Here is a 20731-nt window from a genome sequence, read left to right as displayed (position 1 = left end):
CAAAAGCTTAATTATGATAGAATATTGTTATCAAAATCTCCCAACTACACCTGCAGAGGGCAGTAGAGGCACATCATAACTTTTTCCCACATTGAATATCTTGTCAAGTACAAATTTGTAGAGTTTGCTTCTGCCCTCTTTCACCCCCTGCATAATTTGAAATCTCTGAGCTGTTTTGACAGCGCTTCGCTCTCTTTGTCTTGGTTACTCCTCACACTCTTAATCAAATGTCTGCATCTCAAGAGAATCGCTCTGCAGATTAAAAGACTCTACTTTGTTTATCTGAAACAAAAGTCGCAAATATGTTCATTAACTTGGCCAAGCAATAGTAAGAGAGATCCAGTGAGGGCCAAATAAAATAAAACCAAAGCTAAATCTCCCTGTCATGCTCTTCTGGGGAACTTGTCAACCATAAGCACCTCGTCCAATGAAAATGTCTCTGTGAGAGGTCCTTTAATTAGGAACAGCTTTGCCAGTCAATTAAATGTTTTTGGAGGATTGGATTTTGATTTGCCGCCTCACTTCTGAGGCCAGTTTGTCCTTGTGCAAACACAGATGATCCTGTTAGATGTCAAGCTCAGTTTTACTAATCAAACATAACATCTGATCCCACACAGATCGCTTTAAACTGATGTCAGACTTTTACACCCTTTTACAGCAAGTTAAATGAGGCTTAGTCTCGCATTGACTTAAGAGTGTATAACAGAATGACTTGACTGTCATGTATTTTAATAGTTGTAACCTGCATTTTTTAAATGTATGTTATTTTAATTATTCACCCTCATGTTGTTCCACTCCATTATGAGAATCAATTATGTTTATTATTAATAACCTGGTGTAATGCATCTGGTCCTGCCAACCTTCATGTTTTGGGCTTCTTCAAATCATGTATTCATTTATATACACTGCCGCTCAAAAGTTTGGGATCCGTAAGATTCTTAATGTTTTTTAAGGGAGTCTCTTCTGCTCATCAAGGCTGTATTTATTCGATCAAAATTACAGAAAAAACAGTAACATTGTGAAATCTTATTGCAATTTCTAATAATGGTTTCCTATTTTAATATACTTTAAATTAAAATTTATTTCTGTGATGCAGCGCTGAATTTTCAGTATCATTACTCCAGTCTTCAGTGTCACATGATCCTTCAGAAATCATTCTAAGATGCTGATTTATTATCAGTGCTGAAACTGTTGTGCTGCTTCATATTGTTTTTGGAACCTGTGATACTTTTTTTTTTTTTTTATCTTTGATGAAATTTCTTAACTTTGTATTCATCAAAGATTCTAAATGTAATCAAAAAAAGTATCACAGGTTCCAAAAACAATATGAAGCAGCACAACAGTTTCAGCACTGATAATAAATCAGCATCTTAGAATGATTTCTGAAGGATCATGTGACACTGAAGACTGGAGTAATGATGCTGAAAATTCAGCGCTGCATCACAGAAATAAATTTTATTTTAAAGTATATTAAAATAGGAACCCAATATTAGAAATAGCAATAAGATTTCACAATATTACAGTTTTTTCTGTTTTTGACCGAATAAATACAGCCTTGATGAGCAGAAAAATCTTACTGATCCCAAACTTTTGAGCGGCAGTGTATATTGCTACTGGGTGGATTAAAAAAAATAAAAAATCATTCGCCTTAGAAATTTATATCATAACCTATAGTATTGGTCATTGTTATTATAGCTTTTCATTATTTCCTGTGTTTGACTGTGGTTGCTAATGCCATATAATGAAAGCCAGTTCAACAGTTTCAGGAAGTTTCCTTTGTAACAGTATACAGTAAGGAGACACTTATATACAGAGATTCACTGCAGGCCTGTGTTTAATCATTAGTGCAGGAAGTCATATGTAATCATCTTCTCTATAGTTTGCAGTGCATAGAGGACCAGGAAGTGGTTCTTTATCAATGAGATATTAATAGGTTTCTGGAGATACGGTAACATTCTTCCAAAATCTGTTGAGAAAATACTCAACTAATTGCATTACACAGTTGATTATCTAAATTCTATTATTAGAGAATCTCATGAAGCCTGACAAAAACACATCCAGGTCATATTTAGACATAATAATTCATAATTCCGTCATATAATTCATAATTTGTTAATGCAAAGAAATGTTTTTCTTTTTAACTTTAGGATGAAATATGACATGGGCATGTTCACATGAGACACACAATCTATAACCTTGTCTTGCTGAACCCATGCTGAATCTCACCCAAACAAACAACGGTTTTAATATGAGGAATATCTTGTGTATGTACATGTATGTTTTTTATTTTATTTTAGAGTGTTTTCTTTAATTTTTCTTTGACTATTAATTTGCAGATGTATGAGTGAATCTCATGAAAGTTATTCTTTATATATACAGTATAATTGAGTGTATCTCAGATTACACAAAAAATACTCTTTACTAAATGCAGCTGGATAGTTGACTTTTTTTGTCATTATTTTCATTCATCAAGTTCTCAAGAGTAATTTATCCAGACATGTTCTTGACCTGTTTCATGATATTCACCCATGTGCTATAAAAAACTGCATGTACAATTAATTTTTATTCTGTTTCCATTCCAAATCAAAAGATGTTCCATTCTGTACTATTAACTTTATCTTGGCATGTTTCTTGGAAACAGCCTGTCGTTTTTCTGTTTAACCCTCTGATGCTCATCCTCATGTTGAAGGTGAGGCTAGTGCGCTCCAACCCTCCCAGTCCACAGTTCAAAGCTTCGTTTGACGCCTCGTACCAAGTGTACAAACTCTACCAGATCGCCATTCACAAGGACCCGCCTGACAAACCTACCGAGAGCCAGGTCAGGGGATCCACCGCTGAAGGGCTTTCTCTTAGCTGTTGAGCACATTTGACGTGGCCACGCTTTTACTTTGGTCTTCAAACCAAATAATATTTTGAGGATTTTGACTTGTGATGCATGGAAATGTGAAAAGAGCATTAGGTAGAAATGAAAGCATGTTCAACTGGAAGCAAAGAATCACAGTGCAGTGACTTTAATGAGCAGTGTTTTAAAGCAACATTTAGGAGGAGGAAACCTAAAGCAGGCAGACAGGAAATGAGGAGAGGCTGAAGCGGTAAGAAATGAAAAAATGGAGGTAAGCCATGGAAACTCCATGAAACAGTATGAATCTAATCCTGAAAAGAGGGCGAAAGAGAAATTGAAAGGAAATGAGGAAAACTCTCTCATCCGCACTGTGTGGGCAGTGTTTCTACAGGTGTCCGTGTTGCTGTTGAGATGATTAGGATCTTTAGCTGGTGTTTTCCTTCCACTTTCCTCTTCTCAAGCCAATTTAGGAAACAGCAATTTTAGCCAAACATCATCTTGTAGTGCACCTTCACTGAATGTTGATTATGATACGCTCCTGTAATTTTCATACAGCCTCAGTTTTTTTTAAACACAACTTTATTTAAAATTGCTTTGTTGTTTTTATTACTATGTGGTATTTTACTGCTGTAGGAGGTCACAAAAGGACGAGTGATGAGATGAAATGTTTGACAGCTTTAACTTTCATCCCTCACATGAGCACTGCAGCCAAAACAAAACAAATGTGCTAACAGCTCTGAATGTTCTACAGTTTGCAGTTATTTTTGATGTTTTAGTTGTTCTTTGACTAATGTGAGAAATTAGTTAATTAACATTAATTTGTGTCATCATCAGTGTTTCCTGAATCAACAACCAGCGGCATGAGTTTCATATTTTAGTGTATTTAGCAGTCTGACCTACCCGAATTGCTCTTTTGGACAGTAACGAGGAGGTCAAGGTCAAACTGATTTGTGGAAAAGTCTGAATCAGTGTTTTTGTCGCTCAAATACACAACCAGTGTCTCAACTGGGTTGTGGCTGGAAAACATGTATAACATGCGTTAGCTTGCATAATGAAAACATTGTTATAAGTTGAAGTTATTTAACTAGATCAGAGAATATAGAAAGCTCTGCATGGGACGTTTTGTTGTGAGTTGGACTGAATTGGTGTTGTACTTTGACTGTTGCAGTCTTTGGCTTTTCTAAATTTCTGTTCTTTCTGCCCTGACTTCATGAAGTTCCAAGTTATTGAATTGTTTGAGAATGCTTTGTGTGTGTGTATACATTGGAGGATGCCATGTTATTCATGCCCTGCTGCTTATTTTTGCCTGAAACATGCTGATTTTTTGGGGCTAGACATTGAAAAAGATAGGCCAAGCTTAAAATGGGTGTTTTTCCTTTCCCGTTTTTTTTCTTTCTTTTTTAATCAGTCAAGGGACCAGTGCTTATCCCACTGCCCCAATGACACCGTGTTAACTGTAATTCATCAGGTTCATTGATGGTTTGTATCGTCTAATTTTTGCCTTGAGCAAAGCTTCACAGCCCCGGTGCACCAGCCTCACCTTCAGCCTCCCGTTTCCCTACATTTACCCCAACTCTGAGTTTAAATCCATGATACACATTCCCTTCCCTGTCTTACTCGACACAAAAACAAGTTACTCTGTCATATATAGCTGTACATCTTATGTGCTTCAATGTCCTTTAGGTGCATCAGAACATTATAATGTAAACAGCATAACACAGTATATTTAGAAATCTGGTGCAAAAGAAGAATATACTGTTTGAATTTTCCAAACTGTATGTCATATATCATTTATGCATTGATGACTTCCAATATTAGCCTAATTAGAGTGATAGTTTGGAAGATCACTAATATTAACCATTATTGGTATGGTGACAGACATTATGCATTCCTACAGAAAAAAAACCTTCTTTAAATCGTATGAAGCAATTGTGTAATGCAAAATTAGCAACAAAGTAAAGTGTAAGACAGCTTGGGAATGCAATTACATATAATTGTGGGTTCATATTTACTCTTGGGCTGAGTTTGTTTCAGAAGATGCTGTAATGATTCTAAGAATCTTTATACAAATCTTTTTTTTTTTTTTCCACAATGAATCTGACCCGTTTAATTCCATTCTGAACCACTTTCACATGCAAAAGTGACAATGTAAACCGTCAGAATTCATATGATTAATTGATTAGTTGCTTACTTAAGCTTGACTTATTTATTCAGTTAAACTGTGAAATTTGTGAGGAATATAAGCAAGCATTGCCTGTTCAGACCAGTGTCTGATATGGGTCACATTTAAAAGGTCATGTGAACAGCACTTCGGCTTGCAGTGTGAATATGAACCCAAAAACATTGCATATGTGATGTATACAGTGCTGTTGAAATTAGGGCTGCAACTAACGATTATTTTGATAATCGATTAGTTGACCGATTATTCGTTCGATTAATCGATTAATCGGATTAAAAAAATATTGACCAAAAAAAACACTATTCCACATTCTGCCCAATGTCCTTCAAACAAACGTGACAACTGAATGCTATGAAAACATACAGTGCTTAATTTATTAGACCACTTATCATAATAAAGAGAAAACATATTTTAGAAATTTGTCAAAAATTTGTTTAAATTTAAAAATGTTATTGTCATTTATTAGACATAATAATAACAATTGGCCTCATAACAGCTTGCATTCTTGCTGGTATTGTTTATGTACTTTTTGACTGCAATTGGGTATCGCGAAAAAAAAATACTCAAATAAAAAATACAAGAAAAAATAAGTGCTCTGGTTTTCTTTCATAGATAACAGCAATAATGATATTATAGCATTAAAAATAGCCTACTACTGTTACTAAAGAGCTTACACATATTGGAGTACTAACCAGTACAGAAAGCCGAAAAATGATTTTGGTTATCACCAATACTGTTACTTTAGAGCAGCAGTGGCACAAACCTTACATAAACACATTGTTAAACTTACATACATTTGTTAAGCATTGTAAAAATTGAATATAGTTTAAACCTCTATTAAAAATTAAAATAATAAAGATAATAATAAAGAGGAATAAAAACTCAAACTCAGTGTTAACCAACAGGTAAGAGTAATGTTCTGCAGGAACTACTTTGATCACAGTCACCTCGTCATTTCTTTATCCTGTAAAAGGCCGTTATGGAGCGTCTCATGTTTATATTCAGACAGACAATTACACGCTGTTATCCCTTTAAAGTTCCTACTCTCATAAAATATTTTAATTTATTTTAAACCTTAAATTAACTTTCAACAACAGATAATTCAGCACAATGGATATGTTTGCGCTGAAAAGCCTATTAATTGTCTCCCTCTCTACTGTGTTCTGTCCGTCTGACGCGCGTGCGCGCGCCCGCCGCGCCGGCGCTCATTCGGTATTTTAAACTTAACACAGACTGTCAGGACGGACCTTTATGCAAAAATGGAAATGCTCGCGTGAATGTGGCATTTATAGATAAGGATATGACCGTAAACTGAACGTTTTTGCGCTGAGGACGCACACGCATCTGTCAAAGCGCCTGACAGGGCAAGCCATTACTCTTATGCATTAACTTAAAGCTTAAAATAAAGAATTATAATGTTTTGGGCAGCTTGGATCACGTGCTTCTCCGGCAGAATCTCATTCTGTTTCCTCCACTATTTTTAGATGCATTTTGTCCATAGAAATGCATTATTCAGTGCCGTAATTTGACTAACCAGCTGAAGTTGGACGTACACTGTGGGCAGACCCGATTAATCGATAATGAGAATCGTTGTCGATGATTTTCATAATCGATAATAATCGATTTTATCGATTAGTTGTTGCAGCCCTAGTTGAAATCATTTCATTGCTATTTTTGTATTAACCACTCCCCTTATCCACACATTCTTTTCGTTTTTTCCCTCGTTCTCCCCATCCTCCATTGTTTATGTCCCTTTATTTCCCATTATACTTTTTTGATTCCCTACTATCCTTCCGTCTTTCTTATTCAATCGTACTTCCGCCCTCTAATCATCCCTTAATCACTCTGAAGGTGAGGCTAGTGCCGGTCAGCTTTGAGGACCCGGACTTCCTGGCATCGTATGAGCAGTCAGCGGCGCTGTATGCAAGCTACCAGATGACCGTTCACGGCGACGCTCCGTACGAGTGCGGGGAGAGCGAGGTACAGACTTAAACATGTCACATTCACAACTGCATGAAACACCAACCAACCGATTGACCTGAAACCCTGCTCACTAACATTACATATGCTTTACGGCATGTTTGAAGCATTTACATATACTTCTCACATACACATTAGCTTTTTACTAGACCTACACACAATCTGTGCCTGTGAAACGCTGAGTAAACTTCTCATTCTCTGACCTGTGTGATCATTTATGTTTTGCTCTTTGGTTAGGAACAAACTCCTAACTAAGTATGAAACTTCTAACAACCACCCAGAAGACCCGAGCAATGCCCTGGCGTCCACCCATGCCCTATAACCCACATGACTGTGGCAGAAATTTTTTGCATGGGCGAGCATGTAAAAGTGACATTTTGATCAAGTTTTTAAATGCATGTTGCTGACATACAACATTTTACTGTATTATTTTTATTTATTTTTTTTTTTTTTTTACTCAATAAGAGTGCAGATTTCTGAATTTGTATTTTAATCTAATCAATGGATTTTCCCACACTGTAAAAATGATTTTTCTAACATTTTTTAAAATTATTTAAATGAATGAAATAGTAATATTAAATAAAACATATAGTTGTAACAATATAAATTGTAATAATACTATATAATAAAATAATATAATAGTAAATAAAACTAAAATGATATTTCGTTATTTCTACTTCTAAATGTAGCATTGCTTGCTATTTCTTTGTAATTATTTGTGAAGTTTGCTAGCAGCTTCTGAGTGAAAATTGTTTCAGATAAATATTTTTTTTTTAGTGCATTAAGTGCACAAAAAGTGCACAGATTCAGCATGGGTCTATGTATCCAGTTCTGTGCTTCTGTCCGAATGCACTGATTTTATAATGAATCTGCCAAAACTCTAGCATTTAAATGAAGATGAAGAATATCCTGTGGTGAAGGGCTAAATCAGAGGCTTGATATTTATATCGATTCCTCAAAGAACAGCAGAAGCTTTATTATACGTTTGTGTTGTTGAGGGAATGAATGTAAATGTGAAATGAAGATTGCAAATGTTTTTGACTGAGCAGATTTTGGCCCATATATAATGCATGCAGCCATAGTTGTTAAACTGCATCTGTCCGATGTTCATTGACTCTTTTAATACCCCCCTTGATGAGTTCATAAAAGTCATGCAGTAGTAGAAATGAAGGACAGCAGAGAGCTACAAGATCCCATAACATTTCATTACCGATGCAGGATTAAATGTTTAGCCCTTAACATTGTGTCTATCTATATTCATTTGTGTCTGTTGCAGAATGAAACACTGCTGTAATAATTATATAGTACACGCAGAACTGTTTTACAGCGGCTTCCATTTGAAGACACATGAGCAATTGTGTGGATTGGCCAATAATTCACCTGTGTTTTGGTAGAGAGTGAATTAGGGCTGGGTGGATGTGTTGAGATGTAAGCGGGTAAAACTCTTCTACCGTGTGTTATTTCAGTCTTAGGCTGGGCCGGGCCGCGCGCACACGCCCTGCTCTGTGAAACACGGCCATAACTCAATTATGTGTCATAAAAGGAACAACATTTGCAGTCTGGGAGCTTGTGGGGAATAGTTACATTATTAAAACCCTGTCGGGAGGACAAAGGGAGGCCAAGAGAAATCAAATTCTATATAAAGAGTTGCAATGTTAAAATGAAAAGCTACACTGAACAATGTCAAACAGAAAGCAGGTCATGAATATGACATGAATTGTGGTAATATAGCTGATTTTGGGAGGTTTTTGAGTATGAAGGGAGAGTGTGTTGTGGTCTTGGGGATAGACAAGATGTTTTTTGGAGTCTAATGACACCAAATCGTATACATTCTTAGTGCTTTGGAGCTTTTTAGTGTGTCCTAACAGCAAGAGTATTGAGCAAGGGCGAGTGATAAATCTAGATCCGTCTTATTGCATTCAGAGGCTTTCAGAAGTCGGTCAGCAGGTTAATGGCATATTGATCTGTGGTTAGTGTATGTACATATGGTTTTTGGGGGAAGTCGTGGCCTAATGGTCAGAGAGTCAGACTCGTAACCTAAAGGTTGCGAGTTCAAGTCTCAGGTCCTGCAGGAATTGTCGTGGGGGGGAATGAATGTACAGCACTCTCTTTTCTATTTGAATATATTTTAAAATAATGAAATAATTAATGTAATTCATTCCTGTGATGAAAAGCTGAATTTTCAGCATCATTACTTCAGAAATCATTCTAATATATTGATTTGCTGCTTAAGGATCATTGAAAACAGTTGTGCTGCTTAATAAGTTTGTGAAAACTGTGAATTTTTTATTTTCAAGATTCTTTGATAGGACGTTTAAAAGAACAGCATTTATTTGAAATTAAATTTCTGTAACATAAATATTTTTACTATCACTTTTGATCAATTTAATGCTTCTTTGCGGAATAAAAGTATTAATTTCTTAAAATATGTACCCTGGACTTTTGAACAGTAGTGTAAATCCATTAACTTTTTCTTACTGTCGTCATTGTGGAGCAGCAAATGCAGTAGAACATGCTTCTCAATTCCTGAATGTTTATAGCTTGTTAAGTGAATAACATGTCTGATGTAATGGCACAGGCGTCAGAAGGGAACTCTATCACCCCCTTTGAAACCTCCGTGAGTTTTTTGCCGCCACAGTCTTGTGCTTGCATTGTGTTGACCATGCATTTACGTTTGCATACTTGTCTAGAATCGGTTTCTGGTCCCAATCACTCACTCTCTGTTAGGACAGCGCATTAGTAGACAGACGCTGAGGGTGAACAGGATGTGGACCTACTTGACATTCTCTGTAACCTGAGAGAGGCCTTTGTCCCCCTTAGGCCTGGAAACTGGCCCGGCTCTGCCAACAGCAAATGAATAAATCCTCATGCTCGTAAAATGTGGGAATTAATAAATAATAAGTCGTCAGGGCCGACAGTCTCTTGCCAGATTCTTTCCTGGTGCCATATAACAGAGCTCTATTTATAGTGTGGAAGGTGTGCGTATGTTTGCATTAGCATTCCACTCAGATGTGAGAAATGGGTCTATATGTATAAAGTGAGGTGGGGATTTTCTTAGTCACTTGTCTCTCGCCCCATTCCCTCATTCATTCCTTTTATTCTCTGCCTCCTCATACCCTGGATCTGGCCTACTTCAACTGCTTTATTTTCCCTGACTGTCTGAAGTCACATTGAATTTATGTGAATTTACACTACCGTTCAAAAGTTTGGGGTCGGTAAGGTTTTTCCAATGTTTTTGAAAGAAGTCTCTCCTGCTCTCCAAGGCTGCATTTATTTGATCAAAAAATGCTGGAAAAATTGTGAAATATTTTTACCATTTTAATATAATATTTTCTGTTTGAATATATTGTAAAAAGTCATTTATTCTTGTGACTCAAAGCTGAATTTTCAGCAACATTACTCCAGTCTTCAGTGTCACATGATTCTTCAGAAATCATTCTGATATGCTGCTCAGGAAACATTTATAATTATTAGCAATGTCGAAAATAGTTGTGTTGCATGATATTTTTGTGAAAACCGTGATGCATTTTGTTTTTCAGGATTCTTTGATGAATAGAAATGTAAAAAACCAGCATTTGTTTGAAATATTTTTTGACGTAAACTGTCACTTTTCAACAATTTAATGCATTTACTGAATAAATGTATTAATTTATTTTATAAAACTTACCGACTCCAAACTTTTGAATGGTATCTTGATAATTCAATAAATTAAAGCGTTGAAGATTAAAGTAAATAATGGAGTTTGTGGGCTGGTTACGCAGTAACCAATTTCCCTCAAAATCTCAGTGGAAATGAATGACTTCTGGTCATTATGTTGCTTGAAATCAGTGTAAACGGCCCTTTGCTGTAAATGTAAGACTGTAACTGGACACACACACACACAAGAGGTAGGGATTTCTGCTGTTGTATTCTGATGTAGTGAGGCGTTACTGAGGTCCTACACATGTGGCACAGATTTTCAGCACAACAAATCCTGTTAAAACTATTTACTCTTCCTAATGACACATTAACTAATTCTACAGAGTAGTACTGGGGAGGAGAGGAGGAACACAAATCCATTCATGTTTGTTCTCACCAGCTGGTTTTACAAAGACTATAATCTTTAATAAAAGGTCTCAGATTTTCTATATTAAGTGTTAATATATGCATTTGCTGTTAAATGATGCATGACATTTTCTTTTCTTAACTTTCACTTGAATATATTTTTCAGTGTAGGAGAACATTAACTAGTTAAATGAAGAATGGTGTTACCTTATTACCTCTCTGAGAAATGTAGGTTGATCTAAACGGTAGATTTCATGGTCTGTTAAGGGCCGATCCCTAACGTTCACTACGTTCTGCCTAATTTCAGATTAGCAGAGCTTTAAATCCCTGCTGAGCCATTTCACTTACTACTTTTGGTCAGAGTTCACCTTTTTGCTTTCACAAAAGGCCATTTTGGAGCGTTTCAGAACAACACGTGAACAAGGGCTACGCAGAGAATGACGCTGGTGAAAGAAGCACGAATGCTTGTGTTTAACATTTGTCGTGTACGATATGGGTAGTTGACAAATAACAGGTTTTTCTTTCAACATTAAGATATTCAAGGAGGAAAAAAATATAGGGCAGAACATGACTTTTTTTCCAGCAGGAATTGATTGAATGTTGAAAAGTTGGAGGGGAGAGGTTGAGAAATTAGAGGGCTTGGCGATGTTAGAAACTTGGTTTAGTTATTACTTTTGTTTTGTTATGTTTGCTTGCTTGTTTTTTTTGTCTTTTTTTAAATTCTTTTTTCTTTATTTTCTTCCTAATTTATTTTTTATTTATTTTTTTCCATTTCTTTCTTTTGTGCATGAAAATGTAAATCCGCATGTGAGTGTGGGAAGCTTAATGTTGTCCAGTCCAAGTTAGTAACCAGGCAGGGTCATGGCTGCCAGGCTCCAGGAGATCAGCAAGAAGACTATTGGAAATATGCATGTCTCTGTTGCCCTCTCTCATAGAGCCGTTACCCACAAACCCCCCTGTTGAGTGCCTGGCAGAACAGGAGCGAGTCTTTGCCAGCTTGTACCCCCCGAGCGACTCACCGCATCCCTCTCTCATACCCCATCTTTCTCAGTTCCACTTTCCTAACAATACGTTTCTCTTTCACAACCACCCAGAGAGGTAAACAAATTCAGCCTTATTGCAAAAGACTGTTGTTGCTATAAGCCATACAGCTTTGAGTGTATATATAACAGAAACAGTTCTCTGAAAATCGTATACGTTTAAGAACTTTTAACGGAACCAAATACCGTAAATTGTTTGGTTGTAGTATATTTAGGACTATTCTTAATTCCCAACCCACATACGGTGTTAGTTCTCTAAACATCACAGATGCAGAAATCATCATATGGAGTTTATAACTGCTGACTAATTCTCTCCAACCTTCTCGCTGTCCAATAAGCGAAGCTGCTCATGCTTGTTTTGCAGTGTTTTAAACCACAGGAGCCTGGTTTTGCCAGCTTACAACCAGACTTGCTTTGTGTGTGTCTGTATATTAAAGATGGAGGGCATGAAATATGCATTTGTGGGAGTTTGTTACGTGGAACCAAATGTAATTCTATCAGTTTTTTTCTGATGAAGATCTGGGTTCTGCAGCTTCATTTGAAGGTTTCTTCAAGTCTAATGGATTCAGTGTGGATGAACTGTCATTTAGTTTGTATAAACTGCCCTTCTCTTTCTCTCTTTCATTGGTTTATGATGTTTCACCATTACAGCAGAGTATGTTAGTATCACAGGCCTGTGGATCAGCATTGACATCCAGCTAAAACAGCCAACACACACATGCTACCGAAGCAGTGCCAATGATCATGGACTGGCTTTTTCCATGCGTTTCTGTTTGTGGTTTGCATGTTTGGATGAAAATCTTTGATCTGATCAGTTTTGTCTCACGCTTCTTATTTTTTAGTTGCTTTTTGGCAACATGTAGATAGACAAGATGAGAATTTGAGACATTAGGGTTTTCGTTACATTGATGGGGTTCAAGTTTATTTGTATAGCGCTTTTTACGATACAAATCGTTGCAAAGCAGCTCTACAGGAAATTAAGTTTCCATAATATATTTATATATTGCAGAACCTTAATATATTTAACTTATGGCAAAATTTGGTAATTTTGTATGTTGTCTGAGCGTTGGCATCCATGAGGTCCTCTGAGGGGTTGGCATCATCTTTTCTCAGGTGTTCGGTCATCTCAGATCATTTAAGGGTTGGATCCAGACTGAAGCTTCTGTAATTCCTAGTTACCATGGGATGTTAAACAACAGAGAAACAAATAGAGACATAATTAGCGTAGCTGCTGTTCCATCTAAGCAAAAATGATTTGTTCAACCCAAGCTAAAGAATAATAATAATGTGCATTTGATCAGATATAACTGCAGTACAAGATTATAAGATGCATTATGTGAATGCTTGGCTAAAGAGATGTCTTTAATCTAGATTTAAACAGAGAGAGTGTATCTGAACACCAAACGTTATCAGGAAGGCTATTCCAGAGTTTGGGAGCCAAATGTGAAAAAGCTCTACCTCCTTTAGTGGACTTTGCCATCCTAGGTACTACCAAAAGTCCAGAGTTTTGCGACCTTAGAGAGCGGGTTGGATTGTAGTGTGGTAGAAGACGAGTTAGGTACTCAGGAGCTAAACCATTGAGGGCCTTATAGGCAAGTAATAATATTTTGTAAATGATACGGAACTTAATAGGTAGCCAGTGCAGAGACTGTAAAATTGGGGTAATATGATCATATTTTCTTGACCTGTAAGAACTGTAGCCTCTGCATTTTGGACTATCTATAGCTTGTTTATTGAAGATGCAGGACAACCACCTAGCAGTGCATTACAATAGTCCAGTCTAGAGGTCATGAATGCATGAACTAGCTTTTCTGCATCAGAAACAGGTAGCATGTTTCGAAGCTTGGCAATGTTTCTAAGATGGAAGAATGCTGTTTTTGTAACATGGGAAATATGATTTTCAAAGGACAAGTTGCTGTCTAATATAACACCCAGATTTTTGACTTTAGAGGACGTAACAGTACATCTGTCTAGTTGCAAATTGTAATCCAAGAGATTCTGTGTACTGTTTTTTGGTCCAATAAGTAATATCTCTTTGTCTTATCTGAATTTAATTGGAGGAAATTATTGGTCATCCAATCTTTTATATTTTTTACACAATCGATTAGCTTAGTTGAGAAGTTTCATCTGGTCTTGTTGAGATATATAGTTGAGTATCATCAGCATAACAATGAAAACTAATCCCGTATTTTCTAATAATATTACCAAGGGGCAACATGTATATTGAAAATAGTAGAGGACCTAGGACAGATCCTTGTGGCACTCCATACTTTACTGGTGATAACTGAGATGACTCATTTAAATGAACAAAGTGGTAGCGATCGGACAGGTAGGATCTAAACCATCGTAAAGCCTGCCCTTGAATACCAGTATAGTTTTGTAATCGATCTAGGAGTGTGTCATGGTCTATAGTGTCGAACGCAGCACTAAGATCAAGTAATACTAGCAATGAGATGCAGCCTTGGTCTGAAGCAAGAAGCAAGTCATTTGTAATTTTAACAAGTGCAGTTTCTGTACTATGGTGAGGCCTGACACCTGACTAAAATTATTCATAGAGAATTTTTTTGCAAGTAGGAACACAATTGAGCAGACACAACTTTTTCTAAAATTTTAGACATAAACGGAAGATTTGAAATGGGTCTGTAATTTGCCAGTTCATTAGAATCTAGTCGTGGTTTCTTAATAAGAGGCTTAATAACCGCCAGCTTGAATGGTTTTGGGACGTGACCTAAAGATAACGATGAGTTAATAATATTGAGAAGCGGTTCTTCTGCTACAGGTAACAACTCTTTCAGTAGTTTAGTGGGTACAGGATCTAATAAACATGTTGTTGGTTTAGATGCACTGATAAGTTTATTTAGCTCTTCCTGTCCTATAGTTGTAAAGCACTGCAGCTTTTCTTTGGGTGCGATGAATGAAGCTGAAATACTAGACGCAGTAGAATCTACATTTGATATTGTATTTCTGATGTTATCTGGGGTGCTTGATTGACGTCATTAATTTTCAGTTTCTATTATAAGCATCAGAGACATAGCTTTATGTGAGTAATGCAGCATGCAAGTCACTCTTGTGTGCCTGTTCATGGCTGTCAAACATGTTTTGTGTCCTATTAACATGCCTTATTTTTGATCTAAACAGAAACACGCTACCCAAATCATCTGCCAGTCATCAATAAAAAAATAAAAAAAGTCCATCACAGCATAGAAAAAGGCTTTAGCAGAGATAAAGTTATTTAAACCGCCTTGAATAAACATCTTGCCTTTTCTCTTTCTTCACAATGCTAGCCAGTTACTGCCGCCTCGCTTCGGCCAAAACAAACTAATGAACGAACAGCTACTTATTGTGAAATTAAGTAAACATTATTAAATGTCTTACATCACTGTGATAACAAAAGTTGCAATTGTGTGTGTTGTTAAAGAGCAAAGTTTTTTTAAACTCTCTTAGATAAATCAGAAATGAAAACATTTGAAAGTCCAGTTGAAGATTTAAAGCATTGATCTGTTTGTTTGAGCATCGCGACCAGCCCGACACTGCAAAATGTTGTTTGCAGACATGTTGGCATTAATCTTTTCTCATTGATCTGTGTGTATGATTGTGTGTAGGTATTGTAGATACAGTAAAGCATTGGTTGTCTAATGAGGATTTGGTGATGCAGCACACCCACAGGAGTGAAGTTTGATAAAATTACGCAAATGGCCATCTCAAATGTGCTCAGCTGTTATTCATGAGACTACCCACCAACTCTATCTTTTGTATTTTGTTATATGTACATGCATGTAAAATAACATTTCTTTTCTGCCTCTTTCCCCTCACAGTTCAAGAGGTTCCTCTGTGACTCTCCTTTAGAGGTAAGTTTAAAAAAAAATATATATATATATTTCAAACGTACAGTAAAACGTAAGCCAATTCAGAGGATTTCCTTTTGAAATTGCACAGGTCCAGTGTAGTCTCAATGCAGATGATTCAATCATTTTCATCAGTAGTTCCATACGGTTCATAATCTTACATTTCTTCTGGTTCTGCTGAAGAGCTCAAAGTACGCAGTTTCCATTGGCAATCATTATAATTGCTTAGAACTGATTTTGCACAGAACCTCTTCATACAAAATTGTACTTTCATATATTTATATAAAACCTTAGGGTAATGGCACATAAGAGTAACAATGTTAATTTTGCTCAGCCTATAGGAGAGCCGCAGTGAGACAAACAACATGTGGAAACAGCTCTCTGGGTAGCAGTGTAATTCTTGGGTTGTTTGTTTGTCATGAAACAATGGAAAAAGTTTAATGTGTCGTACAGACCAACCACATTTCTGTGCAGCATAGCATGGCCACACACACAGGACAAAAACAAAGAGTTGACTGATGTGAAATTGTCCCTGACAGATGATCGTGTCTCTGTCATGTCCAGCTGCCGTCATTAAACAATCCTCTTGTTGTGCTGCTTTATTAGTGAGGAACAGAAGGGGATATTAAAGAGCAAATGTGGCCAGGCAAACGTTTGTTGATGTTTGGGATGGTAAAATGTGGTTGAATGGAGTAGGTCAAACATCGTATTGCTTTTTTTATAAAAAAAAAGTAGTTGAATATATTGTATGCATATGTGTGTGTATATAGATATAGATCTGTGTATGCGTATTTATTAATATTTTGAATTGGCCTTTTTTATATTTCAATTTTCTATTTTAATGTTAGTGTAAATTTTAATAACTTAATTATTTTAATATATATATTTTTTTATATTTCTATTTTTATTTCAGTTTTAGTAATTATAAACTTTCAGTTGATGCCTAGTCAACATTTAAAAGTTTTACCATTAATTTTTTTTACTTATAATTTTTTTTATTTAGGCCTTATTTTAATAAACAAAATTAGTTTTTAATTGATAGTAATGTGAAATAATTATACAAATTAGAATGATCTGAGTTAACAATAATAACACTTGTACCCACATTCCATTTTTATCGCCATGGTAAGACTATTTTAGTATTTGCAGATTGCATTTGGTCCTTAAATAGATGCGCACCACCATTCAGTCACATTCATCTCTGGGGTAAACCTATTGGGGTACAGCCGTGTATTTTAAGTTACAGGTGGCTTGTAAGCCTTTTTATTTAACTTTCCAAAAAATTTTAATGGAGGAGAATATGGAGGGAAACGTGCACTCTGCCTCCCCCTTCGTGCTAATGAAGCTTGCTAGCATTTATAGGAAACATGCTTTTATCACCTCGTCGAGGCTGGTAGCCAGGCGCTCCATCAATGCTGCTCACTGATACATTTTAGATTGTTGTTTGCAAATTTTTTGTTTGTTGTTGTTCAGGCTGCATTTATTTGATCAAAATACAGTACAATATTAGAATTTAAAAGAAATGTTTTGTATTGTAATATATTTTAAAATGTATTTTATTTCTGTGATCAAAACTGAATTTCCAGCATCATTACTCCAGTCTTCAGTGTCACATGATCCTTCAGAAATCATTCTAATATACTGATTTGCTGCTCAAGAAACACTTCTTATTATTACCCATGTTGAAAACAGTTGAGCTGCTTTATATTCTGTGAAAACTGTGACCATTGTTTTTTTCAGGATTCTTTGATGAATAGAAAATTCAAAAGACCAGCTTTTATTTTAAATATGAATTTTTCGTAACATTATAAATGTCTTTACTGTAACTTCTGATCTGATTAAATGTGTTTTTGCTGAATAAAAAGTATTCATTTCTTAATCTGGTAGTGTAGTTGAACTATTTTAGCTTGAGAAATTACGCTTAAATTAGATGATTTGATTAGTACTATAATATATAAAGATAACACTATTATAGCAGGACACTTTTACTCATGCAGAGATAAACTAGGATTCTGCGTGCAGAAATCTTAAATGGGCAATTGGCATCAGGTGCAGAGCCGTATGCGCTTGTGGCTTATCCGCTCACTTAAAGATGCGTGAACAATAACACTATTTGAACTTCGCCTGCAAAGTCAAACGTAAACGGACGTAATTGTGGATTTGCCATTAGCGTGTATTAGACTCCTTCACATGGTTGTGTTTATCTAGGTATGTGTGTGTTTGTTCACGTGTGTGTGACATGGCGTGTGTGGCAGTGTGTTTTGCGTCACCGAGATGCCCTTCTCCTGATGCACGCCTGTGTTGCATTTGTATGTCTGTTTCTGCTTGGCTTTTTTAAATGTCTTTTTATTGACATGAAATGTCTGTCCTAAGGGGAAATGGTTGTTAACAGTACTGTTGTGTAATTAGTCGTCAAGGTTTTATAGACCTCAAACCCTGTTTTTTCCACATGCATGTACACACTTACTCGGCGTACACCATTTAGCTCATAGTTTTCCTTTATTTTGAATTCCATTGACTGTTTTGACAAGCGATAGCAATTAGCCTTCAACTGTCTGTGTCTCGCACATAGCCTCATGCACAATGAAATCATTAGCGCATTAATAAACACTTCCCCATAATGTAATCAGAGCTCCACATGTCTACTTGTATCCAGGACAGGCACTGCATCTGTGGCGCAGAGGGAGCCGTGAGTGCCGACTCTGAGAAAAATGGCAGCCGTAATCGAGCGCTGCTGTTTCCACATTAAATGAGCCGTCGCTGAACACTGCGTCTAATGAGCGCTGTGTGTTTAGAGTGCCTGTGTGACTCGAATAACATTTGAGTCCTGCGGCGTTCCCAGTGCCTCTCCAGGGCTGCGTTTGAGGTGTAATTCTTTGACATTCAATGCTCTGTGGGAGTAATCACTGTAGTCAATAAATGGGGGATTTCATTTTCTATTGTACTATACTCAAGTCAGTTTTATTCTGATAGTGCTTCTTACAGTGTACATTGTGGTTGTCTGTCTAACTGTCTAACTAATGCTATATGGTGAATTCAGGTATGTTGGGCCACTCATGACAGCAGTGGTTTTCAAAATAGGGTTGAAATTTAGGTGAATAGAAGTTATCATTTAACATCGAATTGAGCAAAAAAAAAAAAGTAAAATTATAGAAATAAATGATAAATTAATAGATAATAAATTATTAATTGTGTTTGTGTGTGTGCGCGTGTGCTTTAAGTTTTTAAGTGTTGTATTAAACATTTTTTTTAATGTTCAATGTTTTTAATGTTTAATGTGCAAACATTTGTATTTATATTCATAAGTTGCATACATGGACAAACAAATAAGAACAATAATAAATGGATTTTGATTTATAAATATATAAATTATTATAATTATACATTTTACACACACACACACACACACACACACACACACACATATAATATACACATTATATATACTAATATAGTATATTAGTGCATTAAAAGATTTTTAAATTTATACATATAAAATATTAAAAATATGAATACATGTATTTTAATTTATATGTATTGTTATAGTTATAATAAATATTTTTATAATTATAAAAATAATTTTTATATACTTCTAAATTATATATAAACGTTTTTTTTTATACTAAAATTATATATAAACTTTTTTACTAAAATAATAAAAACAAGAATAAATGTATTTTGATTTATATGTAAATTATACATTTTATGCACACATTTCAAGTCGTCAAGTCTGCTTTATTGTCAATTCTTCCACATGTACGGCACATACATACAGAGAATTGAAATTGCGTTACTCTCAGACCCTTGGTGCATACAGTTAACATTAAACACATTCAAATACAGATAAATACAGTTTAAACATATGTACATACAACTATACAGCTATACAAATGAGGACATTGAAGAAAAATAAAGAAAGAGATAGATAAAGTGGCATAAGGCACATGGCAGATAGAGTGCAAACCAGTTTAAATAAAACAAAACGTGGGGGGGTGGAAGGTCCTGGGGATGTGGGGAGCTGGGGGGGGGGGGGGTCGTAGTATCAGAGTTCAGTGTTGCATGGGGTAATATAATTATATATTCTGACAACTAAGCTTTTTTACTAAAATAATAAAAACATGGATACATGTATTTTAATTCATGTAAAAAATATGTAAATATATGTAATATGTAAATATATTATTATATATATATATATATATATATATATATATATATATATATATATATATATATATATATATATATATATAATATGAAAATAATTATAAATTTTACACGCACACTGTTTACTACAATTGTACAATTTGTACATTTGTAATATCAAGTGATCACTTCTTGTTCTATACTACTATGATACTGTACATGTATCAGTGTATTTGTGTGCCTCCTGTATGACAGAATCTGGTTGGATTGTTTCCTGCATGTATAAACCTCTCTTATAATTTCTACGACATAGAAGAGCCACTGTATTGTTAATAAAACAGGAATGTTAACAACGACAAACAGCCTGCTGCCATCCCCTCTACCGACTGCAAGCGGACGCTTAGCACGCCACTACACACTACAGAAAGCTGGCCAAACAAACAGCGACACAGGGCACCATATGCTTGTGATTTGGGCCCCTGCCTTTATTGTTGGCTTCATCTGTGTGTTTTGCTTGCTTTCACAGTGGCACAAAGAGTCATTAGGCTGTCCGGCGAGGTGATCCCGGGGTCAAGGTGACGCCATTTCCCGCATTTAGGTCATGGCTGCGTAAACATGCTTCAGACTTTTACCGTGAAATACTTCTGCTGGGGCT

General features: G+C 35.8%; 1 protein-coding gene across 7 annotated transcripts in view; it reads left to right on the top strand.

Moving 5' to 3' along the window:
• The window catches only part of LOC306884609 (arginyl-tRNA--protein transferase 1-like), a 129675-nt gene that overhangs the window by 58129 nt on the left and 50815 nt on the right, over window positions 1-20731 (top strand). For 4 of the 7 annotated variants that reach the window (XM_079440616.1, XM_079440614.1, XM_079440612.1 and 1 more), the window contains 2 exons: window positions 2690-2818; window positions 15901-15933. In XM_079440616.1, coding sequence (XP_079296742.1) covers window positions 2690-2818; window positions 15901-15933 — 162 coding nt within the window. Of the gene's footprint in view, window positions 1-2689; window positions 2819-6872; window positions 7002-15900; window positions 15934-20731 lie in introns of all 7 variants that reach the window. The other 3 variants (XM_079440617.1, XM_079440615.1, XM_079440613.1) reach the window with 1 other exon arrangement.

This window comes from Barbus barbus, assembly GCF_936440315.1.
Source record: "Barbus barbus genome assembly, chromosome: 18".
In the NCBI taxonomy this organism is placed as follows: Eukaryota; Metazoa; Chordata; class Actinopteri; order Cypriniformes; family Cyprinidae; genus Barbus; species Barbus barbus.
This window is presented reverse-complemented; position numbering and strand designations above follow the sequence as displayed.